This window comes from Chaetura pelagica, unplaced genomic scaffold, assembly GCF_000747805.2.
Source record: "Chaetura pelagica isolate M959 unplaced genomic scaffold, ChaPel_1.0 scaffold408, whole genome shotgun sequence".
Taxonomy (NCBI): Eukaryota; Metazoa; Chordata; class Aves; order Apodiformes; family Apodidae; genus Chaetura; species Chaetura pelagica.
In genome coordinates, this window is record NW_009954229.1 from 976,758 (window position 1) to 1,002,445 (window position 25,688).

The window sequence follows — 25,688 nt, forward strand, 5'->3', positions numbered from 1 at the left end:
CAGCCCGGCCCGGCCCCGCTGCCCCCTCCGGGCCTCACGCCTCGGCCTCCCCGCAGGGCCTGGAGGAAGGCATCTCCCAGATCACCTCCAAGAGCCACGTCTCGCCCAGCACCCTCATCTGGAACTTCCCCATCGACATCACCTTCAAGAGCACCAACCCGTCGGGCTGTGAGTGCTGGGGGGGGAGGGGGATCCAGCAGCAGCCCGGGCAGCCCCTCACACGCGGGTCTCTTGCAGGGCCTCAGATCGTGGTGAGTGTCTACGGACCCGACTTCTTTGGCAACGATGTGGTCAGAGGTTACGGAGCCGTTCACGTTCCCTTCTCGCCCGGCAGGTGAGGTGACAACCTGGCAGCTTTCAGGACTGAAACAGAGTGGGTTTTTTTCCCAGTTACTATGTTGTTTCAGAAACAATGTCCCATATCTCTCTAACGGGTCCTGGCCCTTGGGTACAAAGCCCATGGATTTCCCAGCAGGGACCAACTACTTCTCAGTAATCCTGTAGAGAAGTGTGAAGTTAAAACTGGCACAAGGAGAGCCCAAGTATGGAGCACAGAACATCACCTCTCCCCCCTCACTCTCAGCTTTCATTCCCACATTGGGAATGCAGGACTATAACCTCTCCCTATGCAAACAAACCCTTTCTTTGTAGAAGGGAAAGTATTTTTGCCTTGAGATGTTTGGTGGTCTGACATGTCTGAAATTCTGGTACCTTCATGAGCATTAGAAGTCCTGCCACTGCCCTTTGGTTCATTTCTGTGCAACTCATGTTTGCTTTAGGCATACAAGAACCATCCCTATGTTTGTTCCAGAGTCCACATCCAGGCTGCAGAAGTTCACAAGGTAATAATTAAAGACTTTTCTCCAAATAAAGTCCTTCTTGCTCTTAGTTACAAAGGTGTATCCCAGCTACCACTGGTGTATACATGTGAATGCTGTGTCATAACCAGATAGTTTTGAGTTGTGTAGGTAAAATAACAATTTTAGGTTGTTAGGTCTTTTGAAGAGCTTTCTTAAACCACAGTAACTTTGTAGTAACACTAACTCACCTGGTTTTCATCCTCACAGCTGCAGTAAGAGGCTGAACACAGCAACTGAGGGTATCCAGGTTTTTTCCTTGTATTAAGTACATATCATGTGTATAAAATTAGTTTCCTTTTTTTCTTCAGAAGGACAAAACTAATCTTTGATGAAAGTTGATCAGCAATAAAGTCAATCTGTCTTCAAAACCCTCTACTGCAAACAAAAGCTGGGAGTCTCATTAACCCCCTCTGGTTTTTTAACATGCTTATAAACTGTATCAAATCTAAACAGTAACAAATGTATCTAATTAATTATTTTATATTCTCCAAGTTGGTTCACAGGGAGACGCCCAGAATTTACTGACCCCAGAGTGGTAGCACAGGGAGAAGGAAGAGAAGGTAAGTGCCCAGGAGCTCCTGGCTGCAACCCTTGCATGACAGCAGGCCACAGCTTGGCCATCCACCTTCTGCTGGAAGAAAGTCCAGTTGTTCCTCCCAAGAACAGTCCTACCTGGCTAGGAGTCCAACAGCTATTCAGAAACCTCCCTTAACCAGTTCCATTCTCACCACCTTCCTTCCAGTCACACGGGTACGATCTCAAGGCTTTGTGACCATCTCCTTCAACGTGGTGACCAAAGATATGAAGAAGTTGGGCTATGATGTCAGTCCAAGTGACACGCAGAACCCTCCTCTGGTGCCTGTTTCAGAAGGGCTTCATAGGTACTGAAGTCCAGCATAGGATCTTCAAAGGCTCACAGAGAAGTGAAGCACTTTGGGGCAAAGGGAAACAAGTGACTAAACTGAAATAACTTCACTTGAGCCCATTAGTCCCAGAGAAACACAAGCCCACGAGGCTTTGGAACAAATACTTAAGTATAATTGTTTCACTAAGCATGTAAGTCAAAGTATTATGTAAATTATTGTCATCAGATAATACTTAGCATTTTTATGAGTAACATCAGACTATGTCAAGACCTGCAACATATTTTTTATAACAGCTTTTTGTACATTTTTATATACTAAAAAAAAATAGGAAAGTTTATAACTGTGGCAGTTTTCCTGGGTTTAAAATATCATTGCAAACCCAGTTCTTTTTACTTATTGTGTGTGTGGTAGAAATGGAAAATTAAAACTTGCACCCTCCAAAAAAGAAAAGGAAAAAGGAGTGAAATGAATACTCACTTCTCTTTACAAAAGCAGCAGTTTTCTTCATAATCCCACCTAGTCCTTTGGAGTCTGTGCAGAACAGCACAGGTAGGAACACCCCTTTCCACAGCTTTTCAGTGAAACAACTTGGGCTTTTGTGTTTAGAACAGGATGATGGTTCCTCCATTTCCAGATTTTACTTCTCCATCAAGCTTCAGGAAACAAAAAGGAGAGCAAAATATTCACTATGGTGTTTAAACACAGGCGTGCTGCATGATTTAAACTTCTGAAACAACAAATTGCATCTTAAATGCAGATATTGACTAACTTTAGAGGAGACTCTGCAAAGGAAGTGGGGTCTTAGGCAGGCAGCTTGGTGTGCAGCCATGGATCAGGTTCCAGAGGCACTGTGCTGCACGGAGGGTGGGGAGGAGCAGGAGGGACCTTCTCCTCCCTTCAGGAGGTTCCTCCAGCCAGGACATCACACAGGTAACACACCAGGATTTTTCTTTGCTGGTTTTCTTAGCAAAAGGAAGGCTGTGAAAAAGAACCTCATGACGTTCAAGTCTCCTCACAGGTTTCCTTTCCCATCCCGTGACCTCAGAGAAGGACTCAAACAATGTTGGTTGTTACTAGTGTGTGACTGAATAAGCCAAATTGTCTTATTTGTTTGTCTTTCTGCTGCAAAGGTTTCTTGTTGTGTTGTTTGTGCCAGAACTGATGTTTTTAAGTCCAAACTCATCCAGGATCTGCTGTTCTTCCAGGTACAAAAGAGAAATATATGCTACAATTAAATGACTAATTTTTAGTCATTCTCATATTAAATTTGGGCATGTTATCTCCTGTGTTTGACTGCAAATGCCAAGAGATAACTGTGAGATAACTGTGAGAATGACCTGGCACCCTGTAAGTGAAGTACCAAGACCTTGAATCTGTAGAAATACAAGTAATGACAGTGTTGAACTGCAGAGCCTCCAGGACACACATCAAATAAAGCATCTACTTAGAGACAGTTATTATTTCATGCTGAGCAATGTGATTGAATAAATATAATTCCTGAAAACATAATGTGCTGGCTGCAATTTTGCTGTGAGCATTAGCATCTTTTAAACTATTTATAAATACTTTTCCAAACGTGGTTACAGATGAGTTTTCATCTCCCTACTTTTTTCCTATCTTATTGTTGTTGGTTTTCTACTTCCAGTAACCTTCTCCACCAGTTGTTTTGGCAACTGTTGCAATCTCTGAACTGAGTCATGTTGGAATCCAAATTAATAAACATTTCCTGTTGGCTCAGAGGAGGTGCAAGGAATTTTGTTTCCTTTTCAGAAGTATTTGGGAAACAGTTTGCTACAGTAGCAGGATAAGTATCGGTGTTTGAAATACTTGAAAGGCAAACATTAAATTTACCAGTGCTTAAATAACTTTTTTCCCTTGAGCACAGTTACCTGCCCCCATTCCAATTAGAGCAAAACTGCACAACAGGGAGTCTAGTCATAAGGAACCTGCTAAAACCCAGATAAAGCCCAAACGTGGTGCCCACAGGGTGCAGTGAATTTATTCCCACTCAGCTTTGCAGCTTGGTGCTACAGCTGAACTGCTTCTGTTTCAGGTGAGTAGCTGGACACTCACCACACTGAGATGGATCAAACCCCTCATGTGGATTTTCACAGCTTCACCAGTCACTGCTTGGACCCACAGAAGAAAGGTTCAAAGAGTCAAAACCAAAGTTTACCAAAAATAACAACACAACCTCCATGCAACTATGTAAGACACATGACTGTAAGCAGATCCCACACTGCTACCTGCCTTATCAGGGTTTTTTTCCTACTGTCTCTGAACTTGCTTGGGTTTTTTTGACTCCTCTATGTCCAGAGCACGTTTGTTAAGAACCTTCTTCAAGGCCTTCACGTGCTTCCCTGGGAGCCCTTGGCTCTGACACAGTTTGCCCCTTGCACAGAGGCAGGTGTGGGGTGGTGCTTTCAGGACATGTTTCCCGAGTTCAGTGTCATTCCTTTGTTCCCAGAGGCAACTGTTGGTATCTCTCATAAACATGCTCCTCTCCCAGACATAGGCTTGCTGCTGCCCTGATGATTTTCTGGAAAACTGTCTGTGGTTTGAGGCTGTGGTACTCAGGTGTGGCAGAGCCTCTGCAGATGTTTCACCCCAGAGAAAATCTCGTCTCTCACGACAGAGGAGTAAAGACAGACACGACCCTGTGCTGCGAGAGTGAGTTACATTCGTGAGGTGAGACTTATGACCCATCAGTGTTCGTTGCAGTTGGTGTTAAAGGTTAAAAGAACTCATGCTTTAAGATCAGCTAAAACCCAGAAAAACCCAGCCTGGCTGCAGTGGAGGCTCAAAGTCATTTCCTTTTGCCCACTCTCCAAGCAGCTGTAACCACCCTGCTCGTTTTCTAGTTAATCATTCTCCCTGTTATTCTAACCTGAAGTTCCCAACCCCTCTCAGCACAAGACTCGTCAGCTGGCACTGCAGCTCCTGTCTTCTTGTGCTTGAGTTTCTCCCAGACATTGGCCATTTACCTCCTAATTCAAGATGGGCAGGAAAATAAAATCTTTATACAGAACATGTGTCCTGACACAGGAGGAGTCTTCAAGGCTATAAAAGCAGAATGAGATCCCCTAGAGGTGGATGAAGCCTGTGAGGTAGTTGGGGACTTGACAGAAGCTCTTCCCTGCTCTCCTGGTCTGGAGGAGCTTTGGGTCCAGCAGGACTGTGCTCACCTCATGGGAGAGTTTCCCTGGTGACACCAAGGAAGCCACCCCAGCTAGGAGGGAGACAGCCAAAAATGTGGACTGAACAGCAGCCTGGGAATCAAATCCTCCAGAAAACGGAAAATCACTTGGACAATTGATATTTGCAGTCCTTTCTACCAGAACTAGAAACCGCAGCATCAGCTCCTGCCCCCTCGTGGCAGTTTGCTACCTCAGGAAGATGTTAAGAGGTTGCCAAAAACAATTAGCTAATAAGATTGCATGAAGGACACCCAAGTTTTCCTGTTCCTATATGCAAAATCGCTCAGTGTGATGGTGCCAGCTGTCCTGTCATTGCCCCTTGCCCTGCGAGCAGGGGACAGACACTTCCCAGCATCATGATCTGCCAGCACTGCCTGGCCAGAAACCCCTGCCTGTGCCTCAGGAAGTGCTCTAGAAACACTCCTGGGGGTGGGAAGGCTCTTCTAACAGCAGTATTGCAGCAGCTAGAAGCTATCTCCATCTGAAAATGAGACCTGCAGAGGGATGGATGAAAGCTGACAGCAACTGCTCCCCAGCAGCAGTGTCAGTTCAGGAGCAGGAGCCTGCTGTGAAATACCCCAAAAGGGAGGGAGAGGGGGGGAAGGAAAATACAAAGCCACAGAAGCACAGAACAGCCAGGTTTGAAGAATGTGGAATCTTCAGCTCCAACTCTACCAGGGCTCATCACCTGCACGATTTCAGCCCTTCACAAACCAGCCCAAAGATGACCTGTTTGTGGTAAGGTCACCAGAGCATCATACCAGGACCTGCTGCCTGGAGATACAGGGGCTAAACACCCTGGATCTGAAGTCCATGGGTCTGTGTAGTGAGGGGAGGACAGGACAGGTGGGGCAGGAGATGGGGGTTACAGAATGAGAGCACAGTGGGACAGAGCTGGGCCTGCAGCGTGGGGCCCGTGTCTGCACTCAGCCAGGCACCAGCAGTTCCCAGTGTCTGGGAGACATCAGGCCCCACAGCACCCAAGAGGAACAGCAAGAACCACCAACGTCTGGGCCTTTTCCCTTTAGTCTGGCAGTGCCAGTGGATGGCAGCAGCTGCAGCTGGCCCATGCAGGACATCTCCAGGGTGCTCCTTGAACACGCTCAGGGAACCCAGCACCCCACAAGAGCACCGTGAATCCCCCCTCCTGCACCCACCACCCTGCCCAGCTGGGGACCCAAGGTCCAAGCACACTTGCCTGTGTCAGCAGCACATCTGGAGCAGTCACGAACAGCAACTCCAAAGGTCTCCCAGGCCATGCAAACCCCCGAGGAGCAGGAACACAGCAAAGAGCCAAGCAAAGGCCCACAGGGGATGTTCAGCCTCTTCCCCTTCTCCCCATTCCCCCACAGGGTGGAGTCATCCAGGAGGCAAACATGGGCGAGCCCAAACCCCAAGAGCTGAGGGGTCTTACTGGTGTTTGCACACCCAGAAACAACCCCCACGTTTGGAATACAGGAAGGTAAAGAAACACAAACACAAACCCACAGCTCCTGCCAGCCTGCAGAGAGCACCCAGAACCCTCACTGCAGCGCAGGAGCCTGCAGAGCACAAGGACAGAGGGCTTGAGACAACATTTTTCCAGTGCCTGGCCATCTTCAGGGCACAAACCCTGTTAGAAAACACTGTTTAGTCACCAAAAACATGGCTGAGCCCCCAGGAGGGAGGCTGCAGAGAAGCAAGGGTACAACACAACCTGCCTGCATGGCTGAGTGCAAGTGATTCAGTTCCTCGTCCTTCAGAGAAGATCAGCAGGATCTAACTGCTCCAGGTTCCTATTTTTATACTTCTATTCAGGCCAAGATATTTAAGTTCCCAAATTCTCCTCAGAGAATATCACTACATTTAGTGCCAGACTTGCTAATGAAGACACAAAAAAAGCAAAGAAAACCAACCCACCACCATCACCCAACACAACCCCAGCCAGCCCACGGTCTCCTGGGCCATATGTGCTGTTACACCACAGCAGAACCGGCTCCTTCAACTCAGTTAAACCATCAAATTTCGTTCCCTGGCTAAAAAACCCTTCAAGAAGAACATGGACCTTATTGCCTGCTTTTCACACATTCCACATTCCCACCCCAGTGGGGCACAAAGACAGTGTCTAACGATTTTCCCTCTTAGAAATGACTGGAGGTGGTTGAGCCACAGCACTGTGGGGAGTCCCACGGGGGTTGGTGACAGCACAGCTGGTGGGACAAGCCCTCACTGAGTCAGCATCTCATGGAGGCTCTTCAGCCCTCACCCCAACCGCCAGGCACAGGTTGCTCCTCCTGCCCCTGCCTAGCTCAGCTGAGCAGAGTTTGAACAAGGCTCAAAACCACGAGGCTGTACTTACTTGTGAGAATCTCCTGGAGTGTATTTAAGCTTCCAAACTGCAGAGCTGGCAGCACGGGCGTCCTGGTGAGATTTCCTGTCAGGCAGTATCAAGCAGGCAGCTGAGAATCAGAGAATCACAGAACATTTTGAGTTGGAGGGGACCTTAAAGATCACCTAGTTCCAATCCCCCTGTATGGGCAGAGAAGACAAACTCCACCTTTCCTATGGATTCATTCCAGCTACTTGAAATGTCATTGATTTTCTTTCACCTGGGAGTGGGAACACAGTTGCTAAACTAGCAGCACAAGTGTGGAGAACAGCTGAAGTAACAAGTCCAGGCTGCTTCTGTGCTTGCTGAACAGCCACACATGATTTTTTAATACCTGCTCCCTCCACCCCCAGCATTTCATCTGTCTAACAGGACACACCTTCATCCCTCTGCACAGGATCTGGTGCAGTACCTGTTCTCTGCACACAGCTGCTGTGCCTGGTGGCCATGAAGATGTTCAGGTGTTTTAAGAATAATTCTGCTCTTCAACAGCATTTTCAACCAGAGTTTCAATGCATTCCCTAGCTAAATATTCTGCTGGTCACCAGTTTACTTATGAATAAAGTTTGCACCACCTGCCTGCCCCAACCCCATGTTAACCAACCTCTGGGGAGAGATCTTCCCCTCAGAGATATTTACCAAGTACTCGAGGGTCCCACAACTCACTTGGATTTGATGCAACTCTGAGCTCCCCCCAGCAAAGCCAGAGGCTGCACTCTGTCCCCTCTGGGTGTCTTCCTGCTCCCTCCTTCCTAATTGACTATTCCATCCTCTGCAAACCACTGGGTTGTGTTGCACTGGCAGGATGCCAATCCCCTATTGATCACCAGACTGTTGCCAATTAACTACCCTAATGGGCAGTTGGCAGGAATGTCTGAAGCACCGACAGGAACTTCCACTCACTGAAGCCCCAAGTCTTCAACAATTGCAGGGTACAACTGATTAGCAGTGAAACCTGAGGAGACAGAACTGCCACCACCATGTACAACACCAGCTCTTCATTATTTATAATCCTGCACCCCCAAACAAACCTTGGTCCTTACAAAAATCCATGTTCATTTGTGTCCCAGCTCACGGGACAGGGGGGCGATTACCAGGCAGGCAGATGACAGCTAACTTTAAAAAGGAGGAAGTTTTTAATGCCGGGGGCCTCATAAATCATGTTAGTTCTCTGAAACCCAGACTGCAGGCAGCTGAAGTCTTGGCCACAGCCACAGCACGAGCTGGCCCCAAGTATTTTCTCACAGCTCAATGAAAGCAAGCAGAAGAGCATAGTTGCACCACTCGGCCCAGCACAAACAGGGGGCAACAGCAACATACGTACTCAGCAGGAGTAACTTGGCCAAACTGGTGGGGCTGAGATGACCCTTTATCCAGATCGCCCTTTTCCTCTGTAAAAGCAGGCAAATAGCAGCTCAGTTCACAGAAGAGGAAGAGAGGAAGCCCGGGACAGGGGGAGGGCAGCTCGCTCAAGATCAGGGGATCTCTCTCACAACAGGCTTTATCAGCTCAGCCTCCCTCCAGCAGCCCCTCAGCTCACAACAGCCTGTAGTCCTTGGCTCCTTCTGAAGAGTATTAGGGAGTCATCTCTCAAGCTTCCACTTCAAGCCCCTCCTGCATCTTTCCTGTAAGTGGGCAGCTTTATTTTACAATGTGCATGTTCAAGAGGTCAGTGATCACAAACACAGGAACAGGAAGCATCCTTCTGTAAAAACAAGAGGTGCAAAAAGCAGCAGGTACCTGGGCCACCATTCCCAGCAAAGGTTTCTCTGTTTTCCTTCCTGGCCCAAACACAGAGGCCAAATGAATCAAGGACCTCATAAACTGGAGTGTTACTGGTGCAGCGGGATTGCACAGCACCCCCAGCCAGCTCTGCACCAAAGATCAGAAACCAAGACAGAGGCTTTTTACCTTGTGAGCACCTCCCCCATAGTCAAGTCTCCAGCACCACTGAAGCTTTAGCATTAAGGAATGAAGCATTTGATTAGTGATTTTTTTATTTTAGTGATTTTTGAGTCTGATTGGCAGCAAACCATAACTACAGGAAACCTGGATGGGCTCTGAAGAGGCAAATCTTGAAATAGCCTGCTAATGAAGAGCCCTTCAATTTAAACCATCCTGAATTAGAAGCTGAAATCACTTCTCAGCTGGAGGCAGGCTCGCTGCTACCCCATCTGCAAGGCCACTGGATTAGCAGGGCAGAGCCAAGGCTGCAGGAAGGGCAAGGCTGAACTACTGCCAACATGGGAAGCGAGGACTCCCCAGGTCAGTCTGCCCCAGCTCCCCAAGCCTTACTGCAGCAGCAATGGCTTTACAAGTCACACCTTCCCCACACTCCTGTCTTGACACAAATACCAAAGCCTCCACCAAGACAGGACTTGGTCACCACTCCGAAAGCACTGGTTAAAGGGTAACGTGGTTTAAAGAAGCAATTCAGCCACCTGCAACACGAGTCTTCATTTTTATTGAGTTAGTAAGGTCTCAACTGACTCTGATTTCAGTGATCCATAAGAAACCCTCCTTTCTCACAGCAAGAACAGGCCTGCCCCAGGAAAGCATTGCAGACATCACATTGACAGCGTACAAGAAGCATCACTCTCAGCAACCGTGAGATTCCTCCTAGGACTTGTAGCACAAACCTTCAACCACCTCAACCAAATCCATCAGCCTTCTGGAAAACTAGATCATGGCAGCGACAGGTTTTTTTCTTTGAAGGGGATTATAAACACTACGCAGAGTCTTGAAAAAGCAACACGGCTGGAATATAAGCAATACAATTTTAATTCTGACCAGTCACCTACAAACCCCTTGTCTTTCCACTGTTCTGATGGCATTATTAAATATCACATTTGTGACATTGCTTGGGAAAAATGACACAAAGATACAGACGTTATGATACAATAGTACAAATGATAAATTATTTATACAGTAAATAATGTCAATAGTCAGCACAAATTCATAAAAAGCAGCCGGCTCCCGGTGTTATGAAAACAGTTTGGTAAATATTTAAATTGTAACACTTGTAAAGGAAGCGAGTCTTGTGAGATTCTGCTGTGAAAAATAAACCATATATTTCTCCACCATTTGTGCAATATTAATACATACAGTACACATTAGAAACTGTAACAGCAAAAGGGAAGATGGATAACAATAGTTGTCTTAGCTATGGGACTTCAAAAAGACTGTAAACACCACAACCCACCACGGTTTTCCTTCCCTGTCCCCTCAATGTTGTTTAGTTTCTATATAGTATAAAACTGAATAAACAACTGAGCTTATTTTGGGTTTAAAATTATGCCAAGTTGTTTTTTTTTATTCTTTTTTTCTTTACAAAATATTTAACACTTTTATCTTTGGTCAATTTGACCAGTAAGGCTATTTTGGGATACTAACATTTTAAAAATCAAAAGCACTTTTCGTATTTGCAAGTGAGAAAAGAAGGGGAAGAGGGAAATGCATTTGGAGAAATATGCCAGAGCAGATGTGATCGGATACGCACACATCCTCCATGCAAAAAGAAGTGGGAGGGTGAGGAGGAATTATTCTGGAGAGCAGTTAAATTATGGTGGAAAGAGATTTACCATTCTGGACATAACTGAAGCTTCACCTGTGGCTGGGAGGGGAGCCACTGCCCAGCACCACTGCTACAGCCCCACGCTCCAGCCACCAGCATGTCTCCAGCCCAGAAACCACAGGGTTTACCTTTCTGGTTTACCAAACCAGCTGCTCGTTGAACTGGGCTCCTGCCACGACCCCCAGGTCAGGCTGGGAATCTGGGCATGGTTGGTCCTCAGCCTAATGCTGAGGGCTGGGCTGGTGGCTCTGCTGAGCACCCTGCCACAGTTTATTGTGTGGTCTGTGTCTGTCTGTCTCTATATATAATGGAAAAGTAACACAGCTCTTACAGAAGTGCCTTGGTAAAAACAACAATTTGCCATTCAACAGTTTCATTAAGCCAGGGTTTCCTACCACACAAACAGCATATTTTTATCTACTCCTGGTGACAGATCATGACTCTGAAGGGTAGATTACTTCACCTCCTTAAATACTTACTATCAACCCCATCTTGGCTCCAAAAACAGTTTCCTAGTGTTTAACAAGAGGATGTGGTCGGAACTTTTTGGCTGAATAGACAAAGCCCCATCTAACTAGCAAATGCAGTCAGGTGACAAACCAAGGGAATAACATCAAGCAACCTCAATTCCACTGTTGATAAAATTAAATTGGAAAAATAATGACAGATAAATCTTGCCACAGATCAATTGGAAAGCACTTCCCTCCCCACCCACCCCCATCTGCAAGGATCACACCCTTCCTGACCTACACTTTTCAATAACTTCAACAACAACAAAACAAGTGAAGTATTTTTCCTCACTCTGAAAGGCAACATGAATGTTTTTTCGTTTTGTTTTCTTAAAGACATACTGGGTGTGGACATCAATTCTCCTTCCTCCTATATAAAAACAAGAGCAGATGAATATTCTGAATCATACTTGCAAATTCAACAGCATTCAAGGGGATAGAACAATCTGCATAGAAACATCCACACATTTAGCATTCCATATACTAATAGAGCTACACTGACCTACACAGCTAAAATCTGTGATTGTACCCTAGAGTTGATAGTCTTTCAGCCTCCCCTACCCACCAAAAGATAGAAACCACCTTAGCCAGCCCCTCTCTCCTGCAGCACACGCCTGGCACAGCCCCACACAGCATCACCACACCACAACACACAACTCTGGCAATTTCTTTCCGTTTCTTTGTTTGTTTTCCCCCCTCCTTCTCATTAGGGAAAGGCCACCAAGATGCATCAGTTCATTCAGAGAGATGCCCTCAAGGCAGGAGCAAGCACGGGGACATCCCTTTGGGTTGCTGTCTTTGACAAGGCCAGGTTTCCACCAGAAACACTGGCTGAAACCTGAGCGTGGTTTAGTGCTGCCGAGTCCAGACATGCAAGTTAAAATGTACAGTTCAGCTCACAATTAATTGTTGTAAATGGAACCAGTTATTACTGTGGAGTGCACCTTTCATTCAGAAAAATTAGTCAATAAAATTAATGAGTCGTGCTTGTACATTAGAATTTTTAACATCTCAAGAATTATTACAAGGGAAAAAAACCAAAACCAACAAACAGCCTCTCTTCTGATCTTCATCAAGGCTAAATGTCCAGTTTGGTCATCGGAACACGGGAACAAATCAAGGGAAAAAGGCAACTTTAGTGTTTTTTCTTTTTAATGTAGTCTTAAATCATGTTATGCTCAAATTCAATTCATCTAAAAATAATTAGTCACGAGAATTTGTTTTGATTTGCATTATGAATACTTCATTTAAAAGTAAATATTTTAGTGTTAATCTTCCCTTTTAAACTCTCTTTACAGAAACAAAGAGCTAAAACCATAAATAAGAGGGCATTAAAACCATAAAAATGACATTCGCCAATATCTTAATTTTTCAGCCAGACTTGATAAATCTATCAAAACCAGACAGTTAAATAAGAACCACATTATAAAAATTAGCAAAAAAAGGACTATTAGGTAACTCTGCAAACTCAAATATGAAACTGTACTAAACAAAATATGTGCAAAAGTATACAAGAGTAACTGCATATAGCAAGGTTAAGCCTGAATTAGTTTTAAAGCTTGCCCCGGTGAAACTGAATTCAAAGTTGTCCCACTGTATTTATTTATTTATTTTTTTTAATATTTTTTTTTTTCTTTCAACTCACATTGTAAGTCAAATAAAAACAAAATACACATAACTTCCAAACGAAGCTGGTACTGGACAAGCACAGAGCAGGACACTCACTCAGCACGAGTGCAGCATGCCACTCACAGAGTTCCTCAGGAGTCCTTAGAGAGTAGTGTACAAATTCAACACTGCATACAACAGCACACGTTATACTTGACAACTTCAGAATGTTCTTGGGGTGGTTTGTGTTTTGTGTTTTTTTCTGTCTGTTTGTTTGTTTGTTCTCCTTTTGAGACAAGCTTGCTTTCTGGGTCACACACCTCTGGTGGGAAAGCAGTGCCATTTTGCGTTGCAATGTTTTAATGCATAAAAACCAGCCACCTGGGCCCTCCGAACCGTTCTCTTCTAAGAGTAAGGACTATGGGTGAACCAACAGTCTAGAACTGTGTATAGTTATGTGCAAAACATTCACTAGCACTCTGAATCTCAGGTCTATCATATGGGCATAGGAAGTGACAGATGCAGGTAAATAGTAATTTCAGGATCCAGCACACCATCTGACATCTACAAAATAGCCAACGGAGTTTAAAATGGCAGGTTCTCCCTAGAAAGTGTATTGAAATGATTAACAAAGTAACAAAATGGGCAGAATCTAACTTTGGTGAAAAGTCTGAACATTTCACATAATGCTCAACAAGCCAAAGTAAGGTACCATCTGTAGCAAAGACTAGATTTAGATTAACTGGTAAGTAGAGACAACTCTTCAAAGATCATAACTGTAAACTGCAAATCTACTTCCAAGTCTCTTACACACCATTCAGTCCACACAGGCCACGTTCATTTCGCTGTAAGGACTTCAGCCTGGAAACACTAGGAAAAGAAAGTTCCTTTAATTGGGTCTTTATAGGAGAAAAGGGTTAGTTGTATTTGTAGACTGGGATGCTGACGGTGGGATTCCTGTACTGTGAAGAGGTTGGGTCATTGATCCTGCAATGCTCACGTTCAGCCCCTGGCCCATCCGTGTTATAGATGCCACAGTGCCCATAGCTGGGATGGGTGCCATTCCCACAGGCACTGGGGCCATGGAAGACAGAGGTATTGGCTCCATGCTCATCGGTGGCACAGCACTGAAGGAAGGGCTGGTTCCCATCACAGGACTCGCTCTCATCTGATTTAGAGTGAGTGGCTGAGGCTGATTCACTTGGAAGGGGTTGATTGGAGTTGGTGCTGTAGCGGCGCCTGGTTTTGAGAGAAGAAGGGGGAAGAGGGGAAGAGACGGCACCTCTGTAAAGATGAGGTTTTGGAGACTGTCTTCTCTTGCAAAGAACACGCTTTCTGGACATCCCCACATGCTCCCAATCCCAGAACACCCTACAGAGAAACCTGCATGGATGCCATTCAGCAAACTGGGGCTGCATTGGTGCACAGGTGCTGTCTTTCCTTGAACCATCAATGCCCCAAAACACCCCTTTGCTGAGCAACAGTTTCCACTCTGACAGTAGTCACTGGAGACACTGGTTCTAAATTTGGTTACCTGGAACATCCCCAACCATCCCGACTGCTAATTTGTTTTGTTTTTAATTGCTACTGACAATCTGCATTCCAAAAGAGAAGTACGAGCTCTCTCTATTCCTTTACTGCAAACTGGCTACTGCAGATTTGTGCATTTGCTTCAAGACCTTGTCCAGTCAACTCCATTTAGAAGTTGTACATGTTTCTGGCATGGAGCTTTGACAAGAATTCATAAAGTAAACAAGTTGTTTCCGAATTACAGCAGTGCTAGAAAAAGCAGAGCATAACTTTCCCAGCGTTTGAGGTTCTCTGGGCTGCTGCCAACACTACAGATTCCTTTTACCGTATATGTAGAGTGTGACTTGGATGGCCCAGTGACCCCTTATAAACTTCTTGTAGTAACCAGTAATGGCAGATACACAGACTTCCTCTTGCTGAACACTGCCAAGGCTGTTCAGAATTACTGGTTTTTTCCTACCCAAGGCGTTTACTAAACTGTCATTTTTTTTCATTGGAAGACAGAGGAAAATAAATACTGAAGGAGCATTTTTAAAGTACTTCACCATACTGGCCTCACACGGAAATTTCAGTGCATATGAAGAGCTTTTAAAGAACACATACATCTGCCACGTGTTTAGGGCCACCATCTAAGTCTGCTGTAAGTAAAGGCACACTTCCAGCAGGGGCCAACTTACAGGAGAACTGCAAGGGCCTGTGTTGTCCAAAATACACTGACTGTGTGCTTTGATCAAAACTGGTTTATCATGCTAGCCTAGACGGCCTAATCAGCAACCCACTCAGCTACACTGCAGAGTTTGCTCTCTGGGACCTCGGGCACAGTCAGAGAAGTTACTGTGCTGTAACTTCTGTAGCCCAAGCAAAAGGGCAACTCCTCCCAGCTGGCACAAGAACCTACCACCTATTACCCTCCCCAAGGCATTCTCTGGTGACACACGTCCACATCTTACTCGTTCTGACAGTCAATCAGCTTTAGCTCAGACATTTTTAGCAACCCAAAGCCTAGTGCTTTGAGAAAAAGCAAGGGAAAAGGCAGAAAAAAAACCTGCCTGAACAAAGCAGATCTGCAGCAGACCCCAGAGCAGAACCTCTGCACTGTCAGGGCCCAGCAGTACGCCTTGAAACCACAATGCCTCACCCTGCTGCTCTCAGTCACAATCTGTTGGCTGAAGGAATCAAGAAAAACAAGCCCACAAAGATCAAACAGGACTGAGTTATGCAGAGTTTTCCTAGAGGAAGGGAAAGCTAAAATAGAAAATTGAAGGAATGTGCAGAAACAGACCTGGTGCCAAGAATGGATTCAGTGAAGTAACAGGTTGTGGTGGCTTAGACACCAGCGAATCCAGGTTCACCAAAGCAGCATTGGGGCCCAAAAAAGACTCAGGGGTTTTCCGAGCTGCACTTTGTTTGCCTGATGACACGTTTGAGTGCTGGGAATCAAAGAGATCAGGACTTGTGGTACCGCTATGCTGAGACGGCAAAGTGGAACCTGATTCAGCTGAAACAACACAAAGAGAGAAACAAAACTTCTCAATAATCTACACAGTCAAACACAGAAGCCCCTGAAGTCTCTGACAGAGAAATGTTTTAAAATCCAATGTTTGTATTAGTCAGATGTAAATGTTTCAGTAAGTTATACCCTTCCAGCATGCAAGCAGATAAATGTTCTTTAGAAGAGCACAAAGAAGCCACAGTTAGAGTTGCAGTGCTCTACTCAAGGCACTACCTGAACTGCCCTGACAAATATTCTCACAACTATGCTGCAACAGATGGAAATCTCCAAGGAAAAGCTACTCAAAAGCCTTGGCTTCTGCCTTTGCACTACACTGCTGCTACACCCTTCCTAGCTAGATTCCACCCAGCTTTCCTCTTTTGTGTTAAAAAAGCCCATCCCAGCTTTGAATCAGTCACTATTGTTTCAGGCAGAACCATCCTGGAAGTAGATAAAATATCAACACGCTCATACATTGAGATCTGGCAGTTTTTATTGTAGTGACTAATTACTATATAAAAATAAATTATTCATAGAAGTCTATTTTCTCATCTTCCTACTATTGCTAAACACTAGAATTAACAGATTTGAGAAATTCAGTCAACAATGTTCTGTTTGACTCCAAACATTTTGCATACTGTAAATTCAGAAGTCAAACAAATTTCTGGGTCAATGCAGCAAAAGGTTAGACAGTGAAACTCTATGGCTTAGAGTGCAAAAGGCCCATTCCCCATAAATTCATGCATAGGCCAAAACGTTAACAACAAGCTTTTACTGCTGCATTATCACCAGCTTTATTTTGAAAGTAAATTTTAATATTTTTTTATTAATAAAATTTAAGAAGAGAGACATTTGTTGCTGAGGCTATCACCCAAGCTGTCCGCATGCTCAGAATTTGATTCATACCTGGCTTTTTGGAAGTTCGAAGTGTGTCAAATTCAGAAAAATCATCTTTAACTGTACCATTCAAATTATTGAAGAGGTCAAAAGATGTACTTCCTGTTCAAAACAACAAGACAGCCCTGTTGTTAACAGCTCTTTGGTTGCATCCCACACCTGATCCTACTGAAAGGAATTTCTAACCCATTCATGTCAGCAAGAACCCTGTCAGGTTCCAGGACAGCAGCTCAGATCAGCTTGAGAGCTCCTGTCCTTCCCCAGGACCAGGATAGTGTCAGAAATCTGTCCTTCCTTACAGCATTAACCAGCTAACTCAGAGCAATGTGCTCTTAAATCCTAAAGGAAGGCACACCTTAGCATGCTGGGTTTTTATTGTCTGCACTAGAGAAATGGACAGGCAGAGAAGAACAGCAATGAATTTACAGCACAAAGTGTGTTAATGAGCCCTCAAGTACAATACACTTCAGAGCACAGTTCCAAAGACAAATGTATCATTGCTGTAACTTATGTAATTATTTGACTCAAGCTTCCAAAGTTAAAAGAAAGGTTATCTATGCCATGTAGAGAGGGGTAAGGCCCTGTTAGCTAAAGCACCCAAACTAGCCCATAGTTTGCAACAAATGAAAACACAACATTTTCAAAATATGGACACACCCTTACCTCAAAATGGAGGAAGAAAAACCACACCTAAATGAACAGCAATTACTCTTGAAAAGACTTAAAAGTTTGGTTTTTATCTTTTTTTAATTAGTTGACATGTTTTTCTAGTTTAGTTTTAACATTCAATACATCTCCAGCACATGAAGGTAGGGACTTAGCTCCATAAAGTGTGCCACTCTTGAAAAGACTTAAAAGTTTGCTTTTTCATCTTTTTTTAATTAGTTGACATGTTCTTCTAGTTTAGTTTTAACCTTCAATACATCTCCAGCACGTGAAGGTAGGGACTTAGCTCCATAAAGTGTGCAAAGACAAAAACCCAAGGGAACAAAATTGTGTCTAACAACAATACTTCTTATAAAGAACCCACCATAATTATGGTATCATTTTCATAATGATCCAGTGATTGACCTTTGCCTAATGAAACAACTTTTATACAACTTTTTGCAGCATTCAGTTTGAGATCCCTTTGTTTATTATGTACTGAGATGGAAAACCAGCAGAAAATGCACTGGGATGCACTTAGCCATGGTGCCAACAAGAGAACACGAGGTACTCAGATTCATCAAGGTTGCACTAGTTGGAAAGGCAATTACATCCATACATTCTGCATCCTGCTACAAAGGGTTAGGGATCACTCCACACTCTCAGTCTGAAGGAACAAATCTCCATTTGCACCTCTCAAAAGTCTCCTCAGAGCGTGGAACTGCTCAACCTGTCAATCGGTGTCTGCAGAGACACCCATCTGCATAGCTACTTATCATGATGAAAGGTCAAATTACAGGATTGTTCATTTCCAGAAATTACATCCTTGTCTAATCAAAGATAAAATCCATTTAAAAACCAAACAGCAGCAGTCATTAAGTGCTCAGCGTGCATCCACACATACCAATAAATACTGTAGAAGGGACAGAGCACAAAGCAACACCACAAATTCAGAGCTCTAAGTCAGGATAATTACATCTGAAGTTCTTTTTGCTGCTAGCTATTACAACTCCTTTTTATTCCACAGACCAGCACTGCAAATTGTTCAGTACACAGCTTCTTTTAACCAACTAATGCAAGAAAACAATTCAGATTTCACCTTCATGGCTTAAGTAATATGGATATGGAATGAGACTGTTTCTCACCAGAAGCAGAGAGAGGTTTGTTTGCAGGTGCTGGTCCCCAAGGATCCACAGAAGATTTTGCTGCAGTAGAAGATGGCTGAGCAGGAGCCCAAGGGTCAACATTTTTGGACAGAGTCTGAGTTGTGGATCCTGCTGGTGCTGGTGCTGCCCAAGGGTCAACGGAAGCAGCTGGTTTGGCACCTGAGAAAAGAGCCAGCAGGAGAACAGGTCAGTACAGCTACACTTCGGAAAGTTTTGCTTGCAGATTCATTTCTCTTATGAGCCATTACTGCCAGTTAATATTAAACATAAATAGGTGAAGCAGTTCAAGATCAGGAATACTGATAAGTCTCAGCATCTGCGTCACACATGCTGAACAATAAGCACAAATATATTCTGTGCAAGACAGATTAATAAAACATATCTCCCATTTAAAACTGAACTAAATAAAAAACAGCAGTTTCAACAAGAAAGTAAACTTGCTGCCACCACAGCAGACAATACCTGACTGAAAGTGACCTAAATCACAGGGTATATTTATGATCTCATGGGAAAGAAGGTTTCTAAAAAGCCGATATGTAAAAGGTATGAAATATACAACACTAAGGCAAGGACAAAGAAATCTCTAAAATTCAAAGGGAACAGTTTACAAACTTTTAACCATACTGTTATTTTATAAAAATAAAATCAGCTTCCCTGAGCTAGTTGTGCTTTTTTATTGCCACCTGTAAGCACTTCTGACACAGATCTAAGCTGTCCACTAATATCCCCTTCCTGTATTTTTTTTTTTTTTAAAACCCAGTGCCTGCATGTCCAGGATTCCCATTTTTAGTGGAAGACACTGGCAATTTTTCACTCCTACAAATTCAGATTACCAAACTGCTTGTACATCAACAGGTTGTGTCCAAGGTTAGGGCTTCCTAGGGTAGAATAACAACTTTAGGCAATAAAGAGAAAAGGAAACAAAGAAATTTGCCTCACTATATACAATTTCCTGGCATTTTTTCCTTCTTCCTCCCCAACCTACTAATTTATTGCTCTTCAGCATAGCTGACCTCTTCTTCCTCCTACCATCAAATGGAACTATTTCAGCTTATCAAACTCCAGGACCACTGAAACAAATCAGGTTTCAGATCTGCAGTGGCCCAGGTCTGTGTGAGAAGGTCTCTCTTGCTTTGTTCCTGTGTTGTTCATCCCTGCTGCCCCTCCCGGGCCAGAGAGCAGGGATAGGAACTTGGTACTTTAACTACACATCCTGTACAACTCCACAGTGATCAATTACCTTCCCGTCAGATAGTACATGCAAACACATTTCCTCTTCTCAAGGCTATTTCTCAACCAGTCATGGTTTACTTACTAAATGAGAACAATTGTATCACCCAGGAGTAGGACAGTATTACCCCTGCAGTACACAGCTTTTATCTTCAGCCATCACGTGGGTTTCAAGCTTCAACAAATATTGCTTTATTTGTCAAAGCTAAATACAAGCCCCCTTGGCATCACAATATTGTTGAAAACCAATTCAATGCTACACACAGTGGCACAAATTTTAATTTGCAATGTTTGGTCTTTGTTTCATCAACAGGCAACATGGTCTTGCTGCAGCTTCCGACCAGGAAATGCTAACATTCTCCAAATGAGTCCAACTATTCCCACACCAGCACTTACATTTCCTTTATCTACCCTTGGTGCTGAGTTACAAGCAATGCCACACAAGAAATGCTAATGACAGCACTTCCCATCAACGGAAGCTTTCAAAAATGGCTTTTCTTTCATAAAGAGAGTGCACAGAATTAGAGCTCTTGGGAAGACACCTTCCCGTAGCTTCCATTATCTCTCATGAAATGCCAAAGCACAAGCAGGATTTGAGAAATACAGCTTAATGAGTCACTCTTTTATTAGCAAATTCATAAATCTGCCATCTTTAAAATTATCCTTGGGAGCAAAGTAACAAGCAAGCTGGAACAAGGGGTTGTTCTGTGGCATTAATGAAGTTGGGAGCCACTAAGAAGAAATGCTACAGTTGTAACTGATGCAAGGAAAATCTTGTCAGAGGATAATATGTCAAGCACCAGATTTGAAGAAGGTGGCTTTTGTCTAGTTTTTAACCATAGAAAGTTAGATTGAACAGCCCTACAGCCCCAAACTTGGGACTTTTTCTGTGCTTTGCAATTTATCAATAAAAAAGAAATAGATTAGCCTGGAGACAATGAACTGCAGTTGGCCCAGCAGATATGCAGGTGCCTTGAAGGTCACTGTGAAGGAAAAAAAAAGGCATTTCAATATTAAACTTCCAACACTTTGATCAGGAATCTGGATGGCAATGTGCTGAATGCTAATGCCTTTTAAGATAAGCCTTCCTTCTGGCAGAGTTTGTTCTTACCAAATGATTGCCACGGGTCAGAGGCAGTAGCTGCAGCTGTGGATCCTCCCCAGGGATCAGTCTGGTTTGCAACAGCAGGAGGTCCCCAAGGCTCTGTTTTCTGTGGGGCCGGTGCTGAGGAGGGCAGGGCATCCATGAGGTCCAACAAAGTGGTATGCTGAGGGCAGGAATAATCCGAGTTTTAATTAAGAGCATTATCAATGTGAGTACAAACCCATGAGAGTGAAGAAGCAATTATTAATTTATTTTTTCCCTTTTACACACCTGCATTGACTAGTAGTTTGAAATTTAACCCACACGGAAGAAGCTTTAAGCTATGCAACAAAGCAATCCCAAAAGCATAAAAGTGCTCAGTATTAAGCTATTTTGTGTTACTGTATTTCAGCTTTTGGCAGCATAACCAGGAATTTCTTAGTCGAAGGCACTACCTCCTTCTTTTTGGGAATTTTAATTGTGTCTCTGCGACTCTCCTCCAGAGCCATCTGTAATCTCAGATCATCTCCGCGTCTGAGGCGCTCCTCCTGCAAAGGAAATCAACACTGTTGATATAGACCATTAGCCTAAACTGTGCTGCTTGCTCCCTCCAGGTTTCTAGCCCCCTTGGCAGGACACTGCCAGGGAAGGCCTGGGCAGTATTCCCTGCCACCCTAGGAGTGATGGCACCACAGGCACGCGCAGTGGGATGGCCAGGATTATGTGCTGTGACTTGGACATAACGCCAGGGGTGAAGACAATGTTCTTGTGATTCTCACCTCAATTAACCAGAGGTCAAGAGCACCCTGACCCTGTAACACCAGCCTGACAGTGTGATCCTAACAACACCCATTTTGTTGAGAAATTTACCCTGGTGTTGTTTCACCCCTAAGGGGAAAGGTGTATATAAAACCCTTTACCCAAAATGCAGTCACACTGCTAGAAACACCACAGAACTGAAAGACAAAGTATCTCATCTCTAAATTACTGTGATGTTTTTCAACATTTAAATTGCCAATGAAGGATGTAAGAATTTAAACTTTTCCTGGCTTTTGTCAGCTTCCCTCCACAACTGACAAAACTGTTACACGGAACACAACTTGATCTAGCTAACTCCATGCATATTTTGTAGGTTTTTAACATTTGTAAACTACCACATCTGTGGTGCGTTCAGCTACTTGAAATACCTTTGCTTGCATCATTTCCTTCAGAAGTTGACTAATTCCCCAGCTGGTATTTCCCTTGCAATTTTTAAAGTGATTTCAACTGATATGATTCTGATTTTCATTTTCTTTAACTCTATTGCTCAAGAATGACAAAGTTTACTGGGTGACTGTTTCCTTTCCCAAGCACAGAGATACTAAAACCTAACACAGCAGTAAGCTAACCTTCTCAGAGGAAGCCTCTAAACATTTCAGACACTCAGCAGGCTAACTTGAATTTTCAATCACAGAATAACTTTGTGTGTTAATACATAGTAAATTTTACTCACAATTACAGCATTTACTCCAAATTCAGAATGAACCTCCTAAGAATTATTACAGTAGCATAATCCATGTGATAGATTAGGAACCAACTTATTTTAAACCAGGTTCTTTATAAATTCTAGTACTTTGTGTCAGGTCACCTTCTGTTCCAGACAATCTCACCAAATGAGCAGATACTTGAAAATTTCATTGCAATCAGAATTCACTGGTATTTCTCATGCTGGCCCCATGAATGAAGGTCTTCAGGACCAGTCATGCTTTCAGTTCTTCCTAACTGAAAACATCTTCAGTAATGTGATTATTAACATCCTCCCACCCGAAGTCTTCTTGCAAAGTAACTGTCATCTTCCACTAGTCTCAACAGAAGCTGCAGTTACTTTAAAAATAGATTTTTTTGGGGGAAAAAATTAAAATAACCAAGAAACATCTTCCAAAATGGCCTCTCCGCCCCACCCATTCCAGCTGGAGCAAAGCCAAGCTGCCATGGATTTAAAAAAAAACAACCCACAAACAACAGGATTGTAGTCTGAATTATCAAAGCATAGTAGGAAAACCTACACGGGCACTGACCTGCTCCGCCACCTCCCGGCTCATGGCCAGCGCCAGCTGCAGCTGCAGCTCCTCTTCTCCACTTGTCTGAGGCCGGGCCTGCTCGAGCTCTGAGGAAACTCGAGGGGATGTAGCTGTCAGGAGACAAAACACATCACATTTAACACCAAACAACAAAAAGATCTAACAGGTTTTATTATTCCACTGACCATACCATCCCACTTTCACACATTCTCCAAGGTCGCCAGAGCAGCGACAGGCCCTCAAGTGCCAGGAGCCACCAACCACCATCAACAGGCTCCCTGAACTGTTGGAGATAAAGCTCCTACCATGGCTGAAAAAGCTTCCTGGAAAACAAAAGCTTTTTGTGTCAGTGGGGTTGTAGTATGAAGAAGTATCATCAAGGAATGTTCAGCGTACCAGAGCATCAGGGGGCAGGACACCGTCTTAAAAAACTATAGAATGAATCATTGAAGAGAACATTTGTTGATAGTTCCAATGTCAGAAGGAATTTGCTGGGAGTTGGCCAATATCAGGGTAAAACTGGATACCACCCACTTTTCTGTAAAATAATACAGCCTTAATGGGACAGAGAAAGAACTATTCTTAACTGCTAGGCAGGCTCAGAGACCAACAAGCCAGCTATTCATACTCAAAATTTACAAAAATTCTGTATCATTCTCTGTTTAAAGAAAAAAAGTTTGGTATATATGTTGGGGAGTGGTTGGTTTTTGATTGTGGGTTGATCTCTCTTTGGATGAAGACCTCCACTAGCTAGGCAGCAGCTGGTCACCTCCCTCACTCCTCCCCAAGAAACAGTCAAGCTTGACAGCTAAAATTCACCATTTCTCAATCCACAAATATTCTTTTACTGAAGTTTTCACTACAGCAGCTTTCCTGGTTTGAGCCAGGATCAAGCCAATTTTCATCCTGGCTCAAACCAGGACAGCAGCATGCAGAAACTCCCATCTGGATGTGACAACACTAACAGGTTTATCACTATACAGTAATTTTTGTCCTCTCTCAGATAATTCTCTACACATACAGAAATTTTACCTCACTTAGACAAGGAAGTTAGTATTTAATGGTTGGAATGATAAGGAGTTTGAGAAAATTCATACTGACTTTTAAGAAAGATGAACCCTATAACTATGATCTCAAGCTCAAAGAAATCATGTTTCTTCTTAATAGGTCAGCTAGGCATGTAAAAATTAGATTGCCAAATTGTAATTAAAAAAAAAATAAAAACCTCACTTTTTCAGACACTAAACTCCAATTATTTTCCAGTCCTGTCCTTCCCCAACTTTTAGGCCAAAATGACATTATAAAATAAAAAATGCAGCTTTCTCTTCCATCCAGCAGGCCAGAAAGAAGGTGACTCTCCATAAACGAGGAATGACCTTTCCTTTCCACCATACACCCTGTGTGTGCCATCCCATCCCACTCCCTTTCTAAAGGGACAAATTAATTAATGACCAGGAACAATTTCTTTTACATTGTGCTGATCCTGAAGTTTTCAAGCCAACCAAACAAGCTCCTTACTTCACACTTAAAAAGATGTTACTCATACCTCAATTCTACTGCTTTTTCAAGCTCTTTCCCATACAGAATATCTAAACTTAACATGCTTCATCAGTACTTTTTGCTAAAACAGTCACAGGCAGGATGTCCAATATATTATATGGACTGTTACAGACTTACTGAAGGAATAAACAGGACATCAGTTAACAGGATGTCTGCCAGCAAGGAAAATACAACTTTCAAATGTTTGTGAAGCGTGCATATTCTTAAATATGAAAATAAAGAGAATTAAAAAGAAAACAGGATACAACTAAATGTGCAGTTACCAAAAACTAGCCTGTAACAGAAAAACTGAGATTCTTCTCTGCTTAGTCAGCCAAAAGGAAAAGCAGTAACGTTAATCTATGTGGACTCAGCAAAGCATTTTATGATGTTCAACAGCAAGTAGTTTAAGCCCTGAAATGGGTAAAAAACCAGCTGAGCAAGAGGTTACATCATACTCCCTGCCACCAAGGAAGTTTACCAATAGTTTCTCAAGAACTGGCTTTACAACCTATCTTAAGAAAAAATATGCAATAAATGCAGGAGGTTATGGTGAAATACAAAGATAATGCTAAGAAAAAAAAGTAAAACTAGGAGAAACAGGAACATAAAAGTAGATGACTGAAAAGGGAACAATAGAAATGGGATGATACAGAGAAAAATATTTCTTTGATGACCCATCTACTAACTGAGGGCATCAACTGCAAGTGACAGATGTAGAGAACTTTAGCACTAAAACACCACTGCCAGGCACTAACCTAACACAGCTGTTGTTAACATCAGCCCTGCTGCACCCAAGCATTAGTCAGAATCCATCTAACACGCCAAATGCAATTCTAGTCATTCACATCCAACACAGGTAGATTTCAAAACAGAATGGATGTGGGAACACTCTACTTCTGAGCAGAGAAAATATTTTGTGTGTTTATCTTTGCAAAAAGAAAATCAAACAGTTTAGTATTACTAAATACATAAGGCTTGCAAATACTGGGAGAGAGAAAAGCTATTTAAGGAGCAAGAACTAATGGTATAAATAGATACATATAAAAGCAGCCTTCCAGCA

General features: G+C 43.4%; 2 protein-coding genes across 4 annotated transcripts in view; one reads left to right on the forward strand and one right to left on the reverse strand.

The window, feature by feature from the left end:
- The window catches only part of B9D1 (B9 protein domain 1), a 4,186-nt gene extending 2,438 nt beyond the window's left edge, over nucleotides 1–1,748 (forward strand). Inside the window, exons 2-6 of the mRNA XM_010003581.1 lie at nucleotides 57–168; nucleotides 238–334; nucleotides 780–842; nucleotides 1,353–1,420; nucleotides 1,603–1,748. Of these exons, the coding sequence (XP_010001883.1) occupies nucleotides 57–168; nucleotides 238–334; nucleotides 780–842; nucleotides 1,353–1,420; nucleotides 1,603–1,748 (486 nt within the window). The remainder of the gene's footprint in view (nucleotides 1–56; nucleotides 169–237; nucleotides 335–779; nucleotides 843–1,352; nucleotides 1,421–1,602) is intronic.
- Nucleotides 1,749–13,856: 12,108 nt separating this feature from the next.
- The window catches only part of EPN2 (epsin 2), a 19,379-nt gene continuing 7,547 nt past the window's right edge, over nucleotides 13,857–25,688 (reverse strand). The window contains exons 2-8 of one of the 3 annotated variants that reach the window (XM_010003550.1): nucleotides 23,084–23,196; nucleotides 21,483–21,574; nucleotides 21,054–21,229; nucleotides 18,692–18,871; nucleotides 16,911–17,003; nucleotides 15,795–16,010; nucleotides 13,857–14,221 (exon numbers count right to left, since the gene is read on the reverse strand). In XM_010003550.1, coding sequence (XP_010001852.1) covers nucleotides 13,884–14,221; nucleotides 15,795–16,010; nucleotides 16,911–17,003; nucleotides 18,692–18,871; nucleotides 21,054–21,229; nucleotides 21,483–21,574; nucleotides 23,084–23,196 — 1,208 coding nt within the window. In that variant the 3' untranslated portion in view covers nucleotides 13,857–13,883. Of the gene's footprint in view, nucleotides 14,222–15,794; nucleotides 16,011–16,910; nucleotides 17,004–18,691; nucleotides 18,872–21,053; nucleotides 21,230–21,481; nucleotides 21,575–23,083; nucleotides 23,197–25,688 lie in introns of all 3 variants that reach the window. The other 2 variants (XM_010003551.1, XM_010003552.1) reach the window with 2 other exon arrangements.